The 24,476-nt window shown below is 48.6% G+C and overlaps 3 protein-coding genes across 6 annotated transcripts in view; 1 reads left to right on the top strand and 2 right to left on the bottom strand.

Moving 5' to 3' along the window:
- KIAA0513 overlaps positions 1 to 2,876 on the bottom strand; it is a 50,402-nt gene extending 47,526 nt beyond the window's left edge. For 2 of the 4 annotated variants that reach the window (XM_079988885.1, XM_079988889.1), the window contains exon 1: positions 2,750 to 2,876. The gene's annotated coding sequence lies outside the window, so the exon portion shown is untranslated. Of the gene's footprint in view, positions 1 to 2,074; positions 2,098 to 2,738 lie in introns of those variants that run through there. The other 2 variants (XM_079988886.1, XM_079988888.1) reach the window with 2 other exon arrangements.
- A 3,338-nt stretch (positions 2,877 to 6,214) lies between these two features.
- On the top strand, positions 6,215 to 12,462 carry SPATA2L (spermatogenesis associated 2 like). Its single transcript, XM_079989332.1, has 3 exons — positions 6,215 to 6,302; positions 9,029 to 9,338; positions 10,410 to 12,462. The coding sequence occupies exons 2-3, from the start codon at positions 9,030 to 9,032 to the stop codon at positions 11,487 to 11,489; spliced, it is 1,389 nt and encodes a 462-aa protein (XP_079845458.1). The 5' UTR covers positions 6,215 to 6,302; position 9,029; the 3' UTR covers positions 11,490 to 12,462.
- A 1,420-nt stretch (positions 12,463 to 13,882) lies between these two features.
- On the bottom strand, positions 13,883 to 22,334 carry CDK10 (cyclin dependent kinase 10). The gene is made up of 14 exons (XM_079989333.1): positions 22,179 to 22,334; positions 21,283 to 21,355; positions 20,768 to 20,839; positions 20,562 to 20,664; positions 19,687 to 19,768; positions 19,156 to 19,223; positions 18,926 to 18,978; positions 18,733 to 18,802; positions 17,567 to 17,626; positions 17,252 to 17,375; positions 16,444 to 16,583; positions 15,685 to 15,737; positions 15,494 to 15,606; positions 13,883 to 14,189 (listed from the first exon to the last, which is right to left on the bottom strand). The coding sequence occupies exons 1-13, from the start codon at positions 22,281 to 22,283 to the stop codon at positions 15,512 to 15,514; spliced, it is 1,098 nt and encodes a 365-aa protein (XP_079845459.1). The 5' UTR covers positions 22,284 to 22,334; the 3' UTR covers positions 13,883 to 14,189; positions 15,494 to 15,511.
- Between the last annotated feature and the right edge of the window lie 2,142 nt (positions 22,335 to 24,476).

Genomic DNA, 24,476 nt, shown 5'->3' with positions numbered 1-24,476 from the left:
GCTTTTCCTAGGATCTTTCTACATACCAGCTGTCACAACTGGGATCCCTCCCCACACTCCTTTTCCAAAAACCCTACTGCCTAGCCAAGGCAAACACCAGCCATAGCAGATAAAAGATCTTGCAAGGATCAAAGGCAATTTGCACCTATTAAGAGTAATCAGGAGTGAAAGGTGAAGAAGAGAACAAAGCTACAGTCAGCCAGTGGAAACCATTTTAATCCAAGAGAGACTTCACAGAAAGGAGACATTTATTCCAGAATCGGTTGAACCTGAAATTTTACTGAATCAACTCTGAGGATACAGGCCAATCACAATAAACAAAGCCTCCATGTTCAGAGGCAGCCTATCTGAAAAGTAAGGTAAAGGTAAAGGGCCCCCTGACCGTTAGGTCCAGTTGTGGATGACTCTGGGGTTGCGGCGTTCATCTCGCTTTACTGGCTGAGCGAGCCAGCATACAGCTTCCGGGTCATGTGGCCAGCATGACTAAGCCATTTCTGGCGAACCAGAGCAGCGCATGGATATGCCGTTTACCTTCCCACTGGAGCGGTACCTATTAATCTACTTACACTGCGTGCTTTTGAACTGCTAGGTTGGCAGCAGCAGGGACCGAGCAACAGGAGCTCACCCCATCGCGGGGATTCGAACCGCCAACCTTCCGATTGGCAAGCCCTAGGATCTGTGGTTTAACCTACAATGCCACAATAAACAAAGCCTCCATGTTCAGAGACAGCCTATCTCAAAAGTACTAAATGCTGAATCCAGGGAATCCAGGGAAATAAGGTGCCTTAATGAGCTCTCCAGAGGCCTGACAGGCTTAACATAAGAGCTCTGCAGTTGGATCAGGCCACTGGCCCATCTAGTCCACATCCTGTTCGCACAGTGGCCTGCCAGAAGTCTAAGGAGGCCCACAAGTAAGAATAGCAATAATTCAACAGCTGAAGCCAACGGTTTAACCAGCCCCTGCAGACTACCGTATATTTATGCCCGGAGAAGACTCACAATTATACATACAGAGAGAATAAGCATTTAGGGAGGCTTCAGAATAACTGGACTGTCTAGGATGGTAGCTACTGCAATTCAAAGTTCTCACAGCTCAGATGGACTGCTCCTGTTCAGGAGCTAGTGTGAAGAACTTGCTGGCAGAGACTGCCTAATGTCACGTGCCTCCAATTCAACGCCCCCCATCCCCATCAATCACCCCATGCCGTCAGACCCTTTACTTAGCAAGGACGAAGGCACAGGCTATCTACACACCATACATTGCTTCCCCCAAGAATCCTGGGAACTGTAGTTTACCCCTCCCAGCACCCTTAAACTACAGTGCTTACAATTCTTTGGGTGGGTGGAGACATGCTTTACATGTATAGTGTGCACACAGCTGAATAGTGAGAAGCTGCAGCCATGCTATGATGCCTGTCCTACTGGCCACACTAAGCCTGTCAGCAGGTGGATAGGATACCTGGCTTGTCAGCTGCTATCTTGAAAATTATACCAAGTGGAGAGGAAAACAGTATTTTAATAGCTGTCAGTGGATTTTACACATCTGTGCTGCCAGGTAGCACCATATCCCACAAAAGCCAATGTGGTGTGTCAAATCTCCATTCGGCAGTGAAGCTCATTGGGGAATCTTGGGTCAGTCACCAACTCTCAGCCTAACGTACCTCATCGGGCTGCAATGATATGAAGGGAGTGGGGAAGCCATCTACAATACCTTCAGCTCGCTGGAGGAAAGGTGAAATATAAACGCAATCCACTATATAATTTGGAAAGTGGTTTGTCTGTCCCTTTGGTCTCTATAGGTTTGAATGCCTCTGGAGATATCACCGCCAAACTTGGTCGCAAGGGTTCCCAAGGTGGGAGCGGGGTCTTCGTTGACGTTTGGAAGCCAGGCGCCATTTTGAATCAAGACTTCACTCCATTTTTGGTGTGATGGCTCCAAATTCACAAATGACACTACCCATTCCAAAAAAACAAAACAAACACACACAATATTTTTCGGTTTCTGAAAAATTTTGGCCAGTGCCATTTATTCCCTGCTGTTAATAAATAATATAAATAAATAAACTGCACTTACAGGAAATCTGAGGCACTCTTTACATGCTTAGAAGCGCTCTCTTGCCCAGCCAGCTAGCCAATGCAATTTGAAGGGCTGGATCAATGGATCAAACAAATAAAAAACACCGCGATGGAATAAGATGCCTCAGACCACTGGTCCAGCTAGCTCTGTACTGGCTACACAGCTGAGTGGCAGCAGCTCTACAGAATTTCACACAAGAGCCTAAGAAGAGGCTGCTGGATCAGGCCAAAGGCAAATCCAGCCCAGCATCCTCTACTCCCAGGATGTATCTGGGAAGCCCAACACTAGAGGAAGACAAACATACACCAGAGGGCTGACAGCCATCTCCAGAAACTAAGCAGAAGGGAATCCATGCAACGCGTCACCAATAATTGCTCTCTAACGGTAGGCAGGGGGGCTAGGCTTTTCCAGAAGCGCGCTCCGCCTCTCTGTGGAGTCCCCAACACCCAGGTCCTTCAGCTTTAGCTGCTCCCCTGTTTAAATCGGAGAGGGGACCACGACGCCTCGCACCTCTCTACTCCACGGAATGCAAGCAAAGGCACTCTGCATATGCCCCGTAGTGGTCTGTACGCTGCAGCGCCCGATTTGCAAAGGGAGTTCTCCCAGCGCGAATCCCTGTTTCAGCTTGCGCCCCACCCCCCAGAAAGTCGGTTGCGCCCACCTGCGCCTTACCTCCTGCTACAGCGCCCTCCGTGCGTCCGGCTGTGCGTCTTCTCCCTCCTCTTGCGAACTGAGCGAGCGGAAGGGCGCAGACTCGGAGCAGCGGCCGGGGAAGGAGGCGGCACAGTGGCTGCCACGTGAGAAGGTTCAGAGGAGGGGCCGGGGAAGCCTGAGCGGGAGGCGGGCGGGTAGCTCGGCAAAGGTTGCAGCCGCGCCGCCGGGGGAGGTGAGCGGACTGCTGCAGTCCCTCCCGCGTTAATAAGGTCTTAGCCACAATCATTCAGGTAGAACACTTTCAAAGCACATGGTCCCCCGGAAAGAAGAACCCTGGGAACTGTAGTTTGCCCCACTCTTAACAAACTACAGTTCCCAGGATTCCGGGGGGGGGGGGGCAACGTGCTTTCAATGGGCATTCAATGCATGGTGTGGGTGTAGCCTTAGACCTCTGGAGGTCAGAGAGTCTTGTTGTGGGGTCAATCTGCAGTGGACTGAGCACACATCCTTGAGCCCAGTTGTCCCCACCTGAACATAAGACGGGTCTGCTGGTTCAGGCCATCTAGCCCCAGCATCTTATTCTCGCAGTGGCCGACCAGATGCCTGTGGGAAATCCTCAAGCAGAACCCCAACAGCTGGTATTCAGAAGCATTACTGCCCCTGACATTGGAGGTGGAGCATACCCATTATGGCTAGCAGCCATTGATAGCCTTGTCCATGTAATTGTCCAGTCCTCTTTTAAAGCCATCAAAGTCGGTGGCTGTCACTGCCTCTTGTGGCAGCGAGTTCCATAGCTTAGCTGCATGAAGAAGTCTTTTATCCATCCTGAATCTGCCAACACTCAGCTTCAATGGATCTCCACCGGTTCTAGTGTTGTGAGAGTTGGAATAAATATTTCCTCTATCCACTTTCTCCATGCCATGCATAGTTGCATAAACCTGCCTGTCTTCTTTCTTACAACATCCTGAGGGTAGCCCTGTCTGTCAGCTTCCTCCTCCTCCTAATGTTGCCTCCTCCCTGTCTTCCACCCTACCAGTTCCAATGAGCCACCATGGACACTCTCCAACAGGGATTTACTTTTGAAGACATTGGCATACACTTGCTCCACACTGGCTGTACACACGCCTACTTAGGAGTAAGCACCATTGAACTCTGCACTTATGAGAAAACATGCACCAGATTTATTCATTCGATTTTTGTTTATCCTGGCTTACTTACTTACTTACTTACACACACACACACACACTCCACCTTCTCCCCGTTTTATTCTCACAACAACCTTGTGAGGTATGTTTAGGCTGAGAGACCGTGACTGGCCCAGGGTAACCCAGTGACTTTAATGGCTGAGCAGGAATTTGAATCCTGGCATCCCAGGTCCTAGTCCTACACTTGAACCATTATACACACTAGCTCTTACAACAAGACCTGCAAGACAGCTCATGACAATGTTTGTTTTAAGCACTGTACAATAAAAGCATAGCAATTGAATACAAATCAGGCTTAGCAATTCTAAAATCCATTTACCTAGGAAATAAATAATTGTAATAAAAAGTACCGTAAAGGTAATAAAGGCAGGATTTCTAGCAGAACCCTGTAAGACAGAAGAACTGTCCTGTTCCTCAGCATTGTTCCTCCCCCCCCCCCCCTTTCACAGCTTGGAGGTTTCCAGTTGCATCAGGAAAAAGAGCTTATTTCTCAATGCAAATGCGCCCTCTGCTGCAGGTCTTTTGATTTACAAACAAAAGCTGTCTTTTGCTAGAAGCCAGTGATGGAAATGCAGGTAGGAACATAGGAAGCTGCCTTTATACAGACTCCAGACCCATTGGTCCATCTAGCTCAGTATTGCCTACACTGACTGGCAGCAACTCCCCAAGATTCCAGATTGGAGAACCTTTCCCTCCTCTACCTGGATATGCTGGGGATGGAACTTGTGACCTTTGGCATGCAAGGCAGATGTTCTACTAAGGGGTTGAGATTTTATTCGGAGCTGCTGTGGATTTCTAGAACTGGATGGGTTTAAATGCACACTTTTTAGGGAACTACCCTGCCTAACCGAACACAGCAAGCTTTTCTTCCAAGTAAGTGTGCATAGGATCAGGCTGCACCATACCAGCCACTATGTTTTGTTATGATGTTAGCTATGATATTCTTCAAGACTGAAGAAGCCTTGGGGCATGCATTGGCCTCTATCAGTGGTTTTCAACCAGTGTGCCATAGCACCCTGGGATGCCTTGAACGATGGTCAGGGGTGTCGCGGGCAACACTGGCCCTTTCCTCTGATGCCCTCTCACATCTCTGCCTCCCAAACTCTTGCACAACTGTTTGTTGCAGCAGCTCTGGCTTCAAGCTCCCCAGGTGAATGGTGCCTCTGGGGCTGGCCAGGGGGTGCTTCCCAGGCCCCTGTGGGGCATTGTGAGGAGGCCCCTCTCTTTGGGGCGGGGGGCAGTTCAGAGACCGGGGTGGCAGCTGCAGCTGTGCAGAGGACTCCAAGGACAGGGGAGAAGAGAGGAGGCTGAGGGAACCCTCCTCAAGGGAGGGGTGAGGGGCTGCCAGCTCTGCAGGCAAGGGGTGACATAACTGGTCTCCTGAGCCCCACAGGGGTGTCACTGATAGACTGTAGTTGGTCAAGGGAGCAGTGGACCCAAAAGGTTGAAAAGCTCTGGCTTATATACACCATCCAGTACTCCAAAAGTCCCTCCTTGCAGGGGCTTGCTCTATGTTTTCATGCCATAGTGGCATCATGAAGTATGGGATTTGTGACATTTGTGGTTCAGTTCATGGGCTACCAATGTTATGTGCATTTTCATGGTGACTTTAGGAAGATTTAATGTAGAAATCATGAGGATCCCCCACTTTGGCTCTATGCCTGATTTTTACAGATTAGTCTGTGTGATAGATGTAATCTGCGATTTGATAGCAGTTTGGGGTGTAGCCCATGCAACAATCATGCTAAGTTACCAGGATCTGTTTTTTATTCCCTAGATGTTACTGTTACCCAGGCATAGTCTGATCATGCAACACTTCTGCACCAATTGCTCTGGCTACCAGTGTGTTTCTAGGTCCAGTTCAAAATGCTGGTTTTAATCTTTGGGTCCCTAAACTGTTTGGGGTGGGTTACCTAAATGCACCTTTCCACCTTTGTGTCATGCCTTCTTAGACTGTAAACCTGAAGGTAATGAGCTCCCTTTTTAAAAAAATGATTTAGCCCTCCTCTTGAAAGGGACAGCAATAAACAAATTAAAAATAACTGGGGCATTTGTCTGAAATACACAAACATTGACTTGCAATACCTGCCAATGATATTATAACATTCTTTTTTGTGTTCTATTATAATTATGATTTAAAAAAGTTTTTTTTAACCCGTTCCTTTAAGAATTTTTTGAAAAAAACACACAAATCCTTCAGCGCAGCAAGGAAAAGGTTAACGGCCGGCTCCTGAGACTTGACGTAATCTCCTCTCGGGAAGGGCGGGGCAAAGAAGAACCGGAAGTGACAGGAGCGAGCCCAAAAGGGAAAGAGAGCGAGAGACCGAGAGAAGGGGGCCAAGGAGCTAGCGAGCGAGCGCTGGCAGGTGAGCGGGACGCGAGTTCGAATCCCAACCGGCCGGATTTGCGGGGGCGTGCGGGGGAAACTTGTGAGGCGGGGGTGCTTGACTCAGCCCCCAATGACGTTCCAGCGGGACGAAGAGGCGCTCCCTTCATCGCCTTGCGAGCAGGGAGAGGGGGCTCTTTCAGGCTCTGCAGACCCCCACCCTCCAAATACGAGCCCTTTACCTGGGATCCCCCCATGTGCCGCCCCCGGCTCCAAATCTCCTTGTCTAGTGCAGCAGCAGCAGCGACCAACAGCCCTGTGGCACCTGAAAGTCTGCCAGGGTGATGGTGGCATCTTCTGAGCCAGTGGGTCTCTTCTGATGCCGGTCCCTTTTTTTTAGACTGGACCTGCTGGTGGAGCGATGTGTGTCTTTATTTTCTGTACAGCACCTACCAGGCATGAACGAGAAGCACCTTGTGGCACCTTAAAGGCTGGCACTTTATGTTGGCATACGGTCCAGAGAAGCTGTGGTAGAATTTAAGATAAGGCTTTTGGAGCAGACTAACAGGAAATTAGTGTGGATGAGGCACTTTTTGAAATAATGATTCATGATCTATTAGGGGGTTCCTAAAGTACTAAGGGGTTTTAATATAGTTTACTCCAACAGTCTCCCACTAATTTATGTACTGGGCACCCATGCGGCTGATGCCCCACTGTTTTGCCCTATGATTCTGTCCCTTTCCCTATTTCCTTGCAAAGCCACAGTACCCACATAACCTTAACAGCACAACTTCTCCCCCTTTCACTGGAAGCACTTACGGTGTGCCCTACTACCACCTTGAGGCTGTGACAGGACTCTCTCCCATAGACTTGCCCTCCTGCGCCCCCCCTCCCTCACATGCAAAAGCAAAGCTATCTCCCTCAAGTCTCTCATTCTCAGCACTTGGTGATCTGGTGGGTGGTTAACTCTCCGAGAGTCTCCCTCTGTTGGGCTTGGATCTTTTCACATTGTTATTTTTAAGAGCTATTTGTGGGGCTTTGATTCTAAAGTGCTCCCATAGCAACTTACCTTGTTAGTTCAGGAACTGGGTTGACAACTGTGTATTGTTGTCTATGGCGCTATGCACTAACAGCAGGGCTTCTTCCAGAAGACAGCCACATACTCAGAAGCCATGAACGTAGCAAGTGTTGGCAAAGAAGTGCCAACAACTTGTTTTGGGGCAGGGGCTGTCCCCTGCCTGGCTCATGGTCCCCAGGGTGGCTCTCTTCAACCCTCTCTGAGCCGTGGCTGTGGTGACTGGCTGCCTTTTTTGGCTCCCAGACATGTGGAGGGAAAGAGGCGGAAGCCACAGAGTGGCAACCAAAGGGCAGGGAGCTCAGGGTGGCAGACAGAGTCCCACCGTATTCAGCAGTTCTCCAGGGTTTCAAGCAGGGGTCTCTCCCATCCCTACTTGGAGATGTTGAACCTTGGAACTTCTGCATGCAAAGCTGATGCTCTACCAATGAACTGAATGTGACTGAAGTGAAGAAGCAAATGTTTCCTAACTCTATTCCTAATCGGAACAGTCTTGGCATACTATACAGTGTGTATATTTTGATATAGATATTCTCACAAGGACTTGCTTTCGCTTTAGTGGTGGAGAATGTAGAGACATATTTAAAAGGCAATGTGGTGAAATTGGCAAGACTTCGCCCCTCCTTCCCCCACCACCCCCAGCCATGCACCTTGTCAGTTTCTCCAGACTAAGCATCTTCTGGAGGACAGCAGATCTTTTGGACCACAGCTCCCATCAGCCTCAGCCAACATGGTCAGTGGCAAGGCATATGGGAAGTCCCAAAAATATGGAGGACATCAGGTTGCAGGAGGCTGGAGTAGAGATGGTGGAGAGAGTGAAGATAAAAATCGAACAAGTAACACAGAAGATGGAGGGCGTTCCATTGTCAGTGGCATCCTAACCAAAATGATCACCTGTCATTCCTCTGCAATACCAGCTGTCAGTTTGTACACCAGAGCTCTGTGCAGCAACTCTGCTGGAAACTTAATCAGTGCTTGAAAAAAGCAAGAGGACAATCGGGGAAGTGTGTGAGTGCCAACAGTTTGGGATGGATGAGAGAAAGGGAATAGCCAAATTCTCATTGATGAGCCAGTAATGTTCTTGAGAACACTTTTTTTCTGCCAAAATCTCCAGCTGCCAAAATCTCCAGACGGTAGCATTCCTCTGTACACCAGGGCATCATCCTATAAAAACCATGAGGGTTTAACCCCTAAAAGGCAGGGTAGAAATGACTGAAATGAATCAATACACTTAAATTCCCTTTCCCATCGCTTGGCCATTATCACCACCTCCTGCTTGCAGTTACATTACCCTTTGCATGCATGCACATATATATATATATATATATATATATATATATATATATATATGGCATTGAAAAGAAAACATGAGAAGTGAGAATGCACACATGCAAATGAAGAATATCTGCCCATACTGCATCAGCCTATTTATGGAATGCAGCTTATGTTAAAGGGCTTCTGGGGGCGGAATTTTATATATATATTTGGCATGGGTATTTTATTTGCAGCGGGAAAATTCATCCATGGCTTTTGTAAATCAAAACAACCATCCTGTGCAGTATACAAGGCTCTGTTTTATGGGCTTGATGGCTGAATTCATTTGCTTAGCAATCCCACTCCTCATAGGCTGATTTGATTGACGGAATTTCAAATGGGACCAGGTTCAGGGCTTTGTTCTTATCCTGCTGCAGGATGTCTCCTGGAGCGGCGCTGCAGGAGAAGTATCGTCAGTGCTTGGAGAACAATTTCCACCAGGGCCACACTGGCATCTGCACCGACTCGTCCCTGAAGGAGCGGATGTGGCGGCAACTGCTGGAGGATCCAGAAGTTCACAGTGCCCTGAGAGGGGAGGACACCTTCGCCATGCTTGCCTCGGCCCTGCGAGGACAGCTGGATCAGGGACTGGCACTCCAGAATCTTGGCCGGGCCTTTGAGGTGCTGGAACTGGCAGCCGTCAATCTTTACTTCTTCCCCTGGCGCAAGGAATTTGGAACCATAAAAGTGAGCATTGTGGGGGGGAAGTCAGGCATTGTGGGGGTAGAGGGAGGAGGCCACACAGGACTCTGCTATATTGCAGACAGAAACAGTTGTTTATTTTACTTATTTGAATTCCTTCCTTCCAAATCATGCAAAGAGCAGCTCATCTCACATACAGATGTGCAATGTATAAAAATAAAGCCAACCACCTTCCATTCATTGGTGTGCAGAGGTTTATTTAGCCTCTCAGCACCTTTTCCTCAGTTTCCTGATTGTTTCCTGTCTCGGTCAGAGTAGTAATATTTACAGCTGAAATCCTGAGTCTGCTTCTCTTCCAGAGAACTGAAGGAATCATTATTCTTTATTAAATTTCTGTCCTGCCTTTCCTCCTAAAGTAGCCCAGGGCAGCAAATAGCAAAATGGCAGAAACAATACAATTAAATCTAAAATAAAAACAAATTTAAAACTTCCTTTAAAAAAAAAAAATTAGAAGCTGTCACATACTCCCACAGCTGCTAATTTCATGGCATGGATAAATTTCATACTCGTTTTCAGTAACTGTATCTTTAAGCCATAGATGCCAGGGTAAACAGGAATGTTCTTAAGTTCCTCCTGAAAGTTAATAACCAGAGAGACAAATGTGCTTCACCCCGGGAGAGCATTCTGCAAACAGGGAGCCACCACAGAGAAGGCCCTATTAACCGGTCAGTGACAGCTGGGCAGCATGTATAACCTCATGCATAATACAAAGATAATATTAGTGCTGTGTACCATGCCTAGTCACTGAACAAACAAACTTGTGGTTTTTGTGTGCTTGAAACACTGTGAGTTGTATCGAAAACTAGTCATATTCACAGAAGAGCTACTGAAATTAATGAACTTAAGGTAGTCATGTTCATTTACTTCAGTGGGTCTGCTCTGAGTAAGACTAGCATTGGCTACAACCTTGTATTATTTTGAACACTGGATTGTTTTATCGATGGCTGTGTAAATTGCTTTGTAACCAAGCGGTCAGCAAATGCTGTAAATAAGTAACAGTATTAAATTTGTGTGTCGAGCAATGCAGGGCACTAACTGCTGTGTCTTTCTCTACAGACCTTCTCAGGTGTTTACGTGCACGTCCTCCAGGGAGTCCTGCCTGAGGCCGACATCACTAGGAGTTTCCGCCGGCTGGGCTACATCCCAAGAGACAGCCTCCACCTGGTCATCGCCCAGCTGCCCCCAAGTGCCAGCCTCCTTGCTGCAGCCTGCTGCTTTTTTGCAGCCAGGGTCGAGTGCGAGATCCTGGGGAAGATCGTGCGGGAGCTGGAGCCGTACGCCGCTTCACCTGAAGACCTTCTCCAGGCCCGCAGGGAAGCCAAAGGCAGCTTAGAGAACTGTGTGGCCAAGTTGCAGAGCCTGGTGCGGTGGCCTAGGGGCAGAGATTTCCGTGTGGAGCCAGCTGATGCGATAGACCTGTACAGAGAGAGTCCGGAAGGGCAGGGCCCGTATGGCGACCCTTTGGGACCTAGGTTGCCATTGTCATCGCAGCGGCAGCAGCACCCCATCCCCCTCTGCGAGCGCAGCAGCCCCCGGTTGCGGAGCAGAGAGCAGCACTTCCAGACTCCGCAGGGGCTTGCGGAGAACAGGAGCAAGATGTGGGTGCTGGGCCCGGAGGAGCCACCGTACGGCAACGGGATCCCAGCCTCGGAGGGCCCTGATCTGGAGACCTCCTTCTCCTTTATCTCCCTGCGACGGGAGCTCAGCAGAACTACGGAAGCGGACTACCCCACGCCTCCGGGAAGCCGCTTCTTGTCTCCCAGCCCTCACTACGACAGCCCTGGTGGCCCCCAGCTCCACCGGGGTAGCAGCCCAGCCTCTCTCTCAGCAAGGCAGCCAAGGAGCCCCCAGCTGAGCCCCACAGGGATGCACCGAGCTCTGGTGCCGGGCACGGGGATGTCCCCGACAGAGCCGCCGCGCTATCACCTGCATTCGTGCATGCGCCCGGGCACCCTCCCGGCCTCCTGCTGCAACACCTGCAGATTGCTGCATGGCGGCAGCTGCGATGGAGCACAGGTCTGCCGGAGCAGCCACCACATGGAAGAGCTGCAAAGCGAGAAGCAGCAGCGCCTCTGGCTGCAGAGGACAGAGGTGGACAAGCTGCTGCACGAGGGGCTGCCGGGAGTCTGGCAATAACGAGCGCTGGGAGAACCCACCAGGGCATCAACCAGACTTTGGACAGAAAAGCTGCCTCCTCTGCAGTTCTGAGGCTTCATCTAGAACCGCACACACAGTCTGCTTTTCGTCCCCCCCTCTCCCAGGCCTTCCCTCTCGGTTTTCTGAAAAACACTTTCCCTTATTTTTGTTTCAGAGGAAAAAACAGCCAGACTCTCACTTTTCAGCATACATTCTCTTTCCCCTGCCAACAGGACTTTTCTCAAATCCTAAATATTTTGAGGATTTAGGTGAACAGATTTGTTGGGGGCTGGGGCGGGGATCCAGTCCTAAACAGTCTCCCGCAGTAGTGTTTGCTGAACAGGTGAGATTCTCCCCCCTCCGCTTCCCTCATCCTTTCCACTGAGCATTTGAGGGGGCACTACTTCATCTGAAAGTGGTTCCAGCTGCTGTTAAGAAATGGCAAGTCAATTGACGTTAGAAGGACACGCACACCCCTCTGCCAGAATCCATCTTTTGTAATATCAGGTCACAATGACGTTTTACATGATGCTCATCTGCTCCCTCTGTGTGTATTCCAAGGGATGTAGGGCAGCCTTTCCCCAACTGGGTGCCATCCAGTTGTTTTGCACTACAGTTCCCACCATCTGCAACCAGCAGAGCATTAGTATGCTGGGGCTGATGGGAACTGTAGTGGAAGACATCTGGAGGGCACCAAGGTTGGGGGGGGAAGCTACTATAGGGAGCTGCCATGGGAGAAGATGGGCTGAGATTACAGGAGGGGGTGAAGGTTGCCTCTCCTTGTTTATACCTTTTCCTGAATCCTTGTGGCTCTCCTTTGGAAGCTGAGACAGCGCCGGAAAAGCCTTAATGCTGGGTTTGAGTCTCCTGCTACTAGGCAGGGGCAGAGCTGTTCCCAAGCCCTCAGAGGCACTCAGCATCTCCCTGGTGGCTTAAAGAAGCAGAGGTGCAAAATAAACAGAAGTGTAATCTCCTTTGTTCTCTGGATTTCTTTTCTCCCTTCCCCCACCTCCCAGTAGTGTGGGTAGTTGAGTTCCAGAGTTTGAATCCTCACTGGAAGGAACCCAGTTGGGGACTACGTAGCACGCAGGGGGTCTGAGCAGCAATGATTTAAAAGGACTGGGTAGCAACTTCTCTCTGCCAGAGACCCTGGCAAATAGACAATATTAGGCTAGATCATTGGTCTTCAGCTGGTAGGCTGGGATCCAGTAGCATAGGGCTTTGGAACCTCTGGCTCTTTGGTCAAATTTGGCCTGGACTAGGTCTCCGTTTGGCTCAGGATTTCCATTTTTCTCAAACCATGCCCACCTGCCGTCATATGTTATGTCATATATGGGGCAGGTACACAGCTGCACAACCAAGTTTTCTGTGGGCAACTGGACTGAGCAGCTACTCCCTGCTGAAAGCATGACATTAGATGATTGACAGGTGATTTGTTCCATGGGGGTGGGGGATATCATGCTACCACCATAGAAATATATGGGAAAATATTAAGAATTCCATCTCCGAAAGCATGCTTAGGTTAAAGTTGGCTGCCAGGTCTGGAAAAGTTGAAACTACTGCTAGCTGTTTGGTTTAGTATAAAGCAGCTGCATACGTATCATGGAGTTAACCGATCAGAATTTTCTGATCATTAAAGACAAGCACTTCCAGAAGTAAAAGATGCACTTATCTATTACAGTAGTTGTTTTCAAGGCTGTTCTGAAAACTTCCCTCCCACACTTTCCTCCTTGGCCACCTAGTCTTCCCAGTGTCACTTTGGCTCTTGCACAAAAGTCAGGAGGCAGGTGTAACTGGTCAGTTCTCTTTTTGATGCTTCTGGCATAACTTTGGCCTCCTAAAGGTGCTTCAAGCACTATTTTCTGTTTCCCTACACAAAGCAAAGCAATATCACAGCTCTAGCAAAAGGATTCTGCTTGAGCCCTCGTTTGCTGCTGCTGCTGCTACTTGACTGTCCACTGTCAGCAGTGGAGAAGAACTTGAATATGCTGCTGTGCTCCAGAGCCACTACCATTTTCACCTCTGAATCAGAAAGGAAGGCCTTCAAAAGCTCACTGGACCAAAAAGGGATATATACTTATGTGTTTGCTACAGTAGAGATGCGAAGAGGTTGAAGTCCCTGATCTTCCAACCCCACCCACGATAAGTTGCTAAGCAGAGCTTGACGCACAGAACAAGCAGTGCATGCAGGCAGGGATGCAAAACAGTGTGGGAGTTAAAGGCGCCTGGGCACCTCTAAATGCAGAGATGCTGCTGTTGCTGCCTAGGAACTTCCCTCCACTATATATAAGGCTGCCTCCTAGGGAACTGGCATCTCCCTCCCCACCCTCCCAGTCCTTCTAAGGCTCACAGCAGCTTTAGTATTCACCCTCCAGGCACACTACTCAAAGACAGCAGCGGCAAAAGACTTTATTGAGACACAGTCCTGGTTCAGTCTTGGGTTTTGCCCGCAAATAAGGGGTGGGATAAGGGGCTACTATTCAGCCCTGCGCTTTCCATCATGGGAGAGTCGAGCTGATAATTCAGGAGCTTCGGTGCAGCTTGGCAAACCAGCTCCCAGTTGGTAATCAGTGTCTACCAGCAGGGGCAGCTGATTCCTATGAAGAACATGGGACCTGTCACGACACCCTCTGTAGGCTCCTGGCTCTTTGCCCCGATGCCGCTGGCAGCGCCCAGCACTGCCTCTCTTCAAGCTCTGCCCTTTGAAAGAGAAACAGAAGTACCACAGTGCCACAATTGTTTCAGATTTGTTTTTTGTTTTTTGCACTCAGGCAATGGCAATCCTGCAACCATGGAGTTGGGAGGGGCTGGAAAGGTTATCTAGTCCCAGTGCAGGAAACCCCCTTGAGGGCATCAGTGGTCTCTGCTTAAAAACCTCCCTGAACCTTACTTAAGCATCATTTGCTGCTGCTTTCAGGATCAAGTATTTCAAAGGTGTTTTCAAAGACTTCATGCTTTTCATATGCCCCTTTTGTTTTAGCAAGGGCTTCAGTGCAACCTGCTTCCTGATCCCAGTGCATGTCATACTCCTACCATTCATCAGCTAATGGGTGGCTGGAGCACACCTTGCTTCAGCAAAGGAACAATCAGTAGCTTCTTTTAACACCCTATTGTTCCTTTGAAGCCATATTGGCAGCTGCTTCAGGTGTGGAGCAAGTGGGCATGGTTTGCTAAGAGCAGCACGGAAGGCCAAAGTTGGCCCATGGGCCACAACTTCCGCACCCTGCTTCCAGCTTCCTGTGGTCATAGCTGTGTGAAAGAACATGGGAGACATAAACAGCAGAGAATAGTGGAGCAGCTTCAGCTTAATGAGACTCCTAGCTGGCTACATTTCTAGGTGAGTGGTGGGGAACCCACAGTCCACGGGTCTAATTAGGCCAAGCCTCCACACTTGACGAAGCCACAGTCACCTGCATTGCACCTGACATCATATATCGCATCTGATGTCAGGTACGTACAGACATGGCCAGGCTGAAATGGGGTTTGCAGGCAGTGTTGACTAGCTGAATGGTAGCCCCTGCAAAGTTGTGCAAAGACCCATGCATCTGTCAAACGTGGCCACCTACCTGTCAATCACCTCACATAACAATGGCATTATTATAAGGTTGAAGTGACCTCTGCTTCAGAGTACGGTATCTGACAAAGTGTGTATTACACACAAAAGCTCATACCTTGAAAGCTTATATTTAGTTGATCTTAACGGTGCCACTAGAATTATTTAAAAAGATTTTTTCATCTTTTTATTTATTATGATCAGGAGACCAGTAAGCCATCTACTCAACTAAGGGGAGGACCATACCTGAGTGGTAGAAAATGCCCCGGGTTCAATTCCTGGTGTCTGGAGGTAGAGCTGGGAGACAGATCTACCTGAAATCTCTGGAAAGCTGCTGCCAATCAGTGTAGAGTAGACAACACTGAGCTAGATGGACCAATGGTGTGGCTTGGTGTAAGGCAGCTTCCACTGTTGTTAAGTGCACTTTGCTCCAGCCCTCGCCCGTCCTTACCAGGAGCAGTGTGCATCCTCAGGGCCGACTGCGCTTGCCTGTGCACTCTACACTGGGGGCGGCCCTCTTGTTGCGATGGTGCGGGAAGGTTGGCATGAGCTCTGGCTCGCAGGCTGGAAAAAGAGGGAGAAGATGAATCAGGTTGTGGCGGCAGCCCTGAGTGTGGGGAAAGGAAGCCACAAGAGACTTACGCAAAGGCTTCTCCTTGAAGTAGGAGCTCTCCAGGCAGTCGCCAGCTGTCGCTCTGAAGAGGAAGAGACATGAAAGCAAGGGATGAATTCACCTTTCACTTGCTTATCCCTCTATTCCACCCCAAATTTCTGGCTTAGGAAGGCTGTTCTCCTGCAGCGGCTCCACTCTTCCTTCCTGAATGTGCCTCTGCCAAGGGCTCTGGCCAGAGGATATCACAGGAGCAATCGAAGACAAGCGAGCAGGCGCCCACCTTACAGCTAGCTCATTTATTCAGGGATGCAGCTAGTCTCTCCCGGGCAAGGAAGGGCTCACATCCAGGAACCTGTGCCTTGTACAGTTGCACTAAAATTACACGCAGGGTCCAATCCATCCTGCACAGGATTTCGATTTCCTGCTGTGACTACCTGCTGTAGGTCATCCCCCTACGCTGTCTCTGAACCTGCATGTTCTGCTTTCAACTGCTCTGTCCTCCACCAAGTTAATTCATTCCTTTGGAAAGCTGCAGGAGCACTCCACTGCATGTAAAGCTGCTGCTTTTGTCTCTCTCATAACCTTGCTGCTGATTGGTTTAGATGGATGACCCTGAGAGCTTCTGTATTTTGACCGGGGATGGAGAAAACACTTCTGCCATGGCTAAATTTTAGTTGCCCTTTTCTAACTCTACCTGTCTGGGCGCCGATCAGAATGGTGAAACAGAATTCCAAAAGGCAGGCGCATCACAACAACGTTGGCCTCTTTCCCAGCCTGGGTCCAGTTACCTTTTCTTGGGATCGTACATGAAGAGGAAGTTGAGGAGGCGAAGGCCAGCCTCCGACAGCCACGGGAACTTGTGCTTCAGGTTATTGTACGGCTGCTTGCGCAGGGTGTACTGGCTCACCAGTGGCAGCTTGGAGAAGCCCTGGAGGTGAGAGGGACACAAAGAAAGGCACTAAATAAAGCATTTGCCTCTAACATACGGTTTAACTTGCTTGCTGGAGCCATCTAAAGAAGGGATATCCGGAGATGTGGGGGGGGGAGGGGGGAAGAGGCACAGGCTAAGACCACCAAATGTTGATTTTACCATTACATTGTACTGTAAGCTAGTTCCTACATACACACACACTACTTTCTATCTATCCAGGCAGGAAGGCATCATCAGAGTTCAAGGACCCATTTCAGCCAGCTAAAATTCATGGAAGGTGCAAAGCAGAGCTGGTGAAGGGTGTGACTTGGGGAAAGTGGGTGTGGCTGGGGAAAATCTTAAGGCCAGATAGAGAGACTTGGAGGAGCATATTTGATCCTCAGGGCCTGATGCCCCCCATCCCTGATCTAATGTTACAGCCTCTCAACAGTGCACCTGATCTCCTCGTATCTTACTGCAGCCTGCATTGCATGGGTTGATGGGGGTCGGACTGCGGGTAAGCAGCCATGCCTTTGCATATGATATTGGGTCAGAGGACCTTTCCGCCACCTGCAGTGCTGCAGCACTAAGGAAAGGCTACATATGAAGAGGCACAAAGGGGCAAAACCCAAGCAGGAGGAGGGAGCAGCAAAGCAGAGGTGGGATGAGGTCTGGGGACTACTCACTGGCCAGATGGTCTCGTTGGGCGTGCCCAGAAGCTGCACAATCATGTCTATCTGCTGGATCTCAGAGCTCCCAGGTAGCAACGGCTTATGAGCCAGCAGCTCTGCCAGGATGCAACCCACCGCCCTGCAGGGAAGACTCACAGTTAACACAAAGAGGCTAGCAGCTATTCCCTCCACCCTCTCAGGCCTAGGAAAAACCAATTTGTCCACAGAGCCATGAATCCAGGCCTCAAAGGATGCATTTTTCCTTTCTGTCCTCCTAATCCCCACATTAGGCGTGGGGGATGGAGGAAAGGAGACGTCTTCTTCCCTCACCACATATCTATGGCGGTGGTCTGTGTTATTGTCCCCAGAAGCAGCTCAGGGGCTCGGTACCTGGAAAAGAGGGGAGAAAGTGTTCCAGGGAAGGTCAATGTCAGCTCACAATGGCTGGTGCATTGAGGGGCTGGCATTCTGTAATTTGAATTCAGCAGACAATGGGCATTTCCTTAATCGGAAAAAGAGGGGTCTTTTCCTGTTGCAATAGCCCCACACCTTTTTGTCCCTGAGGGCTGCACTTGGTATTGGGGTGGCGGCGGGGGAGGGGAAATGACACACACACACGCACCCTCCCTCCTCTTTCTCACACAAGAGGCAGAAGATGCACAAACAGAATCTCATTGATCCCCTTTGCACATGTTCCTCCTCCCTGCTTCCAAGCATAAGGACAGTGAATCTCCCTTCAGCCTGTCACAGGCAGCCAAGTGATAAAGAGGGCCCTGAGCAACCAACGGTGGGACACAGGGAAAGACTGCACATCCTGCAGGTTGCCCACCTGCTTCCTTCATCACATTAAACCTTAGTTAAAAGAAACCTCTTGTTAACGTGCTGCTGCTCTAAAGTGCTGCTTTGTTCCTCGTCTGCTGCTGGCAGCTCTAGAAGCAACAAGCCCTAAGCCTTGGCTTGCTGTTGTCTGAACCAAGGCTTGTGATTTGTTTCTCTCCAAACAAACCACAAGTCGAAGCCAAAGTTTGTGCCTGACCCATGAGTCCAAGTCTGCACACAATGGCAAGCCAGATGCTGTTATTTCCTTCCACAGTGCTACGGGAGATGTGGAGGAGGAAAGTGCATAATTCTGAGCAGTGGGCACCAGCACACTGCTTATTCACCTTAAACCATTGCTTATTTTTAACCAGGGTTTTAACGCTTGCTGAATCAGGCCCCTATATGTGTCATGAGCAGAAACTCTTGTCTTGCTTTGGCTCTGGTCTCAATCACATTTCCTAAGTACACATGTCAGGAAGGTGTGGAGTCTTCTTTCTATGAGCTCCATTCCCATGCCTTCCCCAGGCAATTATTTTGAGTTGGTTGGGTATCAAAACCATAAGGAAGCAGCCTATCAGTGAAAGCAAAGCTCCTTTCCTCCTTAACTACCCTCTGGCCCAAAGGTAGTGATTGTGCAGGAGTGTTGATTAGTCAAGGGATGCTCAGAGTCTACTCACCAGAGTGTGACAACTTTGGGAGTCATGGGCTTCAGGGGGACCCTGTAAGCACGAGCCAATCCAAAGTCCGCTGCAAGAAAAGAGGAGACACTCAAGGTCAAAGGGCAGGTCCAACTGCATTACAAACCAATCAGGTATGTGTCTGTGATGGTGGAAGTCATCAAGGGAGGCCAGATGTTGGCCAAACACTCACCCGTCTTTACACAACCTTTGTCAGTCATGAGCAAGTTGGATACCTTCAGGTCCCTGTTGTTGGAGGAAAGAGAGGTTCATCAGGAGACAGACAAAACCAAGTGCAGCCCTTCCCCAAATCCTGCTCCCTTAAGCAGCCTCTCTCCCACACTGACACAGATAGTAGCAGGCCTGCAAGCTACATATTGATCCTATCTCCAGTCAAATGCCCAGTCCTTGCTCTTCTCTCACCTATGGATTATGAAGTTTTCATGCAGATACTGAAGGCCCTTGAGAACCTGGAGAATGATACACTTCACCTGCAATGGGTTGGAGTAAATGAATAGGGCATCATTAAGGAGCCATCTCTCTTGCGTAAAACACACGTTACTTTCTCTTGTGCCATATTCTGCTCTGGGGTTCAAAGATCCACAGAAAGGCAACACAAGAAGCTGAAAGGATTAGTCTTATTGAACTGACCTAAAGCATACTTTACCTTATGGGCCAATGGTCTGTCTCAATATACGGCAGCTTCCTATGATATGGATGATGCCCAAATAAACCAACCAGGCTACTCCTGCTCTGTTTGAACACCTACATACTTTGATTCTTTTGTTCATGCTTTGCTTTTAAAAAGTGCCTTCTTGTCTTTCTTCCATCTCAAATTTGGTCACAACCATGCCTTGGGTTCAACCAACTGCACCTTTTTATGACATCTCTTTCATTCTGATGAAGACAGTGATCCGAACAATCAACACAAGGCTGTTACTTTCCCCATCTCACCTGAGCTTCAGAGAAGGGAGCCTGCATGTTCTCCAGGAGGCTGGCGAGGTCCTGCTCACAGTAACCCATCACAAGGAAAATGCTGCAGGACAAACACACACGTTTTCTTTTCTGTAGTTGGAGATATATCTACCCAAGAGGCCACAGCTGAGCAGAAAGAAGTGGCTTAAAAGACAGGCTCTTGACTGCTTGAGTCATATTCTGGAGGCCACAATGCCTTGGAAACCATGCTTTGCTTTCAGAAACAAAGCAACCCCCCACCCCCAGCTTCCTTTGTTCCTGCTAACCTCCATCCTGCTTTGTGTACAAAGTTTTGTATTTTTAAAGTTTGTATTTTTTATTTTTTAAAAAGATTATATAAGCTAGCCTTAGCATTCAAGAATAGCTGATGTAACTGCAGTGGGGAACCTCTGACATGCAGGTTGAATAAGACTCGCCCCACGACGCCAACTGGGGCAGCTACCTGCAGGGCAGGTAAAGATACAATTTGCACCAAAGTCCTGTGCCTTTGCAACTTCTGCTAATCATCTTATGGTCAATGCCTACAAAGTCCTGTGTTTTTCAAGTGCCACCTATCAGCTGACTGCCAGAACTTGCCAAGTGCTGAGCCTTTGCCTGTGCAATTTTAATTTCAAACAGCATGAGTAAAGGAAGATGGGTCATCCAATGCTATTACTGTGTCAGGTGTTTTGACAGGTCCAGTTGTCAAACTTGGCCCATGGGAGCAGTGAGGGAGGTAAAACTCTTGCCCAATGGCAAGATCCAGCTCCCCACTCTTGGGTGACATAAAATGGCAGCTTTGGGGGACAGGAACGAAAAGCCTCCTGCTTGAGGTAGAGGAAAGGTTATGGGGACAGGAAGGGCCTGGTCAGTACCTCTCCAAGTGATTCCCCACCACCACCTCTTTCAGTTCCACAATGTTGGGGTGCTGGAGCTTCAGTAACAAGGTGATCTCTCGTAGGCTGCTGATGGGAATCCCTATAGGGAGAAGTAGCACATTAAGACTAAAGACTAAACACAAAGTATATTTCATTGAGCCAAGACCAGCAGGGATGCCTCAGAGCTCTCCCATTCTGCTCACCATCTTTCTCTTTGTCCATCCGCACCTTCTTCAGTGCCACAATCTCATCTGTTTGGGTGTCCCGGGCACGATCTGGAACAGCAATGCAATCAGAGTTCTGTGCCTGGGGAAGCCACTCTCCACCTTCCACTCCCACAGACAAGCTAACGTAGAGCCGGGGGTGCTCCTGGACTCAAGTGCCAACTCAAAAGTTGCCTTTCCCACCTCCTTTCTTGCTTTTCCACCTGGGATTATCATTGTCCTAAATCATATAGTGTGAAAATGTCATCAATGATATTTATGCCTGAAAAATATACATCTATTATCACTGGAGAGATTTCAAAGAGAGCTGGAGAGGGTGTGTGCATGGCCAAGATCAGGGAGCTGAGATTTTGAATTCCAACTACACCTGCTTAAGTCATAACATCAAGGAACAGACAGGACCTTAACCAGCTCTGGGGCCACCCCCTGTGTTCCAGATCGTCTTGGGTCACACACAGCACCAGTTCTTGACTGGTTCATGTGGCAGCACTCACACACAATGCCGTAGGTCCCTTCTCCAATACGATTGAGTTTCTCGAATTCCTTCACACTCCGACATCTTCCCAGCTGAAACAACAGATGGGTCACAGAACTAAGTCCCTGCTTGATTCCTGAGGAGATGCTGCTGAGGAGATTCCCAGGCATCTCCTTACAACTGGCAGATGGTGAATAATATTATTTCTGCTTCTTTGCACAACTTTTTATTGTTAAATAACGTAAAATGGTAGAAATTTTTAAACCTGCTTTTCAATTAAAAAATTCCCAAGAGTGAGAAGAAAATAACAATAATAGCACAACTGAATAATACTTTTCAGTGTTATGCAGTAACTGCACATATAACTGACATATATATAGCCATGCAGAGCAACCTCATACACATCCACTTGGAAGTAAATTGGAATCACACCTTACCCACTTATCCCTCCTGGGTAAGTAAGCATAGGGTTTAGCAATGTCTTCAATGCCAAGGTTGCAGGTTCGATCCCTGTATGGGACAGCTGCATATTCCTGCATTCCATTGGACTAGATGATCCTCAGGGTCTCTTCCAACTCTACAACTCTATAATTCTATGAAAATTATGTCTACGTGGAATGAAAGTTGCACATGGTTTCAGTATCGATAAAATACGCTCGGGGCAAATAATCTCACCATCCACAGTCAGCCCCATCAGCATGTGCCAAGGCCACATTTGCACAAGCAGTATTTGCACGTTCAGGGCTTAATACACGCACAATCCGCAGCTCTTCTGCGGATGTTTCACTGTAGGATTTGCAAGCGCCAGAGAATAAAAACCCTGCACACCCCCAGCCCCGTCCGCCTTGCAAACACGCAAGAGGGGCGGGGCAACTCTTCCACGCAAATTCTCCTGGGAGTTGTAGTTCCACTTACCCTGTGTCCTTGAGGTACCGTGAAGAAGCCCCCGCCGCCGCCGCCTCGGAGCCGCTTCAGCCGCAAACTCTCTGACTCCGGCTCAGCCGAACCCGCCTCCGTCATGGCCGAAGCAGAGCGCACTTCTACTTTCCCCACAGCCACTGCGCATGCTCAAGCCACTTCCGTACAGTTACAGTATGAACTTCCGCACAGAGCCCCTAGCAACGGTTGCTACGCGAGCCCTTTGCCCTGAGCGGAAGAAACTGGGGTACTAAAATCGGGCGAGGGGGAGAGAAAGGAAGGATCCAGTCCTCCTAGATTAGACTGAAGAGTGGGGAACACACCTTTTCTAAATTATCATTTTTTTTGCATAGCGTTCTAAGTGGCTTACAGAACATAAATAACAATTACAATTATTATTATTATTATTATTATTATTATTATTATTATTAGCGCCCCAAAACTTTAATACTAAAGCTGTACATAAGGTAATATACAGCAAAATATAGAGGCTGAGTTTAGATGCTTTGCAATTGGTAGAGGGCATTTGGAAGAATGTGATGCTTTAGCCCACCTGGGCTTTCATTCTCCTCCAACCATCCAATGTCTACAAGGAGAGATGCACCTGTCAGAAAGATGCACCAGTCAGGATCGAGACTACAGTCACTGTGGCGATAGTCATCTAGGCCATGCAAGGAGTTGCATTGCGATCTTAAGTGACTACTCTCTGCTCCATTTGACCAAGCCTGTGATCCTGGCAGGGCAAGAGGGCCCAGGAAGCATTTCACCAGAAATAGCAATTGCTGAAGCGGAGTAGTTGCCATTCACAGAGTGTACTCCCCAGTGTTGCTTTCACTGGTGCAACAGGCACTTTTCTGTGTGCATGCTTACTCTGTATGATGTTGGCCTGAATATATTTTGTAGCATTTATTATAATATTTTAAACTGCAAACTGTCTTTGCCGAAAGATTGTACATAAAAGTGATAAAATAAATAAATGAATACATCCTCCCTACACGTAGGGTGCCTTACTCTTGCATCTGCAGTTAGAGAAGTGAAGGTTCCTTTTGCACCATTGTGTCTTCCAGACATAATGTGTGTGAGGAGAACCTGAGCTTACAGGGTTACACAGCTCAGAGCGTGTGTCCTGCCTACTGTGGGGAGGAGAGACTCTGCGTCACTTCCGAGGGTCTCAGTCCTTTGTTCTATTCTGCTTTTGGTTCTTGTCCGGGACAGACATGCTTGCACAATGTTCCGTGACTGTGGATAATTCTGCTTTTAGCTTTTAGTAACTCTGCATGAAACTCTGATTTATGCACACTGACGCACAGGAGACAGAGGCTTATTTTTCTGACCGCTGCTGGATTCTGCTGTTTTGCTCAGAGCTTTAGAATGCGTTTGAAGGCCTGCTGCCATGGAAGCTCTCTGAGCTATAAATCACTTCAGAATGTGTTCCCTTTTTGTGCCAAATGCCCCTTCATCAAAGCTCTCCCTTCTGTGCTTCACCTTCACATGAGAGCAGGGTGATGCTGCTCACACCTTATCTGACGAGTTGTGGGTGCGGTGATAGGATTTCATATACGGTGGTCAGTGTGCAGTGTGAAGGTTCTATCACAGATACAATTTTCATAGTAGTTTAAGATAGGAATTTAAGAGCCTTCTGGATCAGGCCAATGGCCCCTCTAGTCCAGCATCCTGGTCACTCACCTGCTTGTGGGGAAACCCAGCAGCCAATCCCTCTTTCCAGAGAACTATTGTAGCTTTGGGAGGGAAATAGGGATCTCCTAATGATTCTCAGCACCCTTAACAAACTACAGTTTTCAGGATTATTTGGAGGAAGCCATGACAGTTTAAAGTGATATGATACTGCTTTTAATGTATAGTACATGTGGAGCCTATGTGATTATAGCAGTTACAAGTAGTTAAGCTAGTTGCAGGAGAATGTGGGGGATTTAGGCTTCAGCAACTTCGACAGAATATGCTCAGGGTGGATTGCACCTTATAACTACACCACACCCTCTTCCAGGTGTAATCCAATGGATCTCCCAAACCCTTTGCGACATATTTTGCCTGGACCTTCCTTTCTAGGAGTGCAGGTATGGCTGAGATGTTCCCTCTACTCCAACAATACTAATCACTCATGCAGATACTGGTCCATTATTGACTGGGAATCTTAAAACATTTACCAAACATATTTATTTGGAAATGAACATCCATTATCAACCTCATTTATATTTGGCTAAGCTTTGCCCTTCCTCCTCCTCCTCCTCTTCCTCCACCTCCAAATGTGGGAGGTGGGGAAAGTGAAACCATGAA

This window comes from Podarcis cretensis, assembly GCF_951804945.1.
Source record: "Podarcis cretensis genome assembly, chromosome: 8".
Lineage (NCBI taxonomy): Eukaryota > Metazoa > Chordata > Lepidosauria > Squamata > Lacertidae > Podarcis > Podarcis cretensis.
Note: the sequence above shows the minus strand (reverse complement) of the source record. Positions and strands in the feature narration are given on the sequence as shown.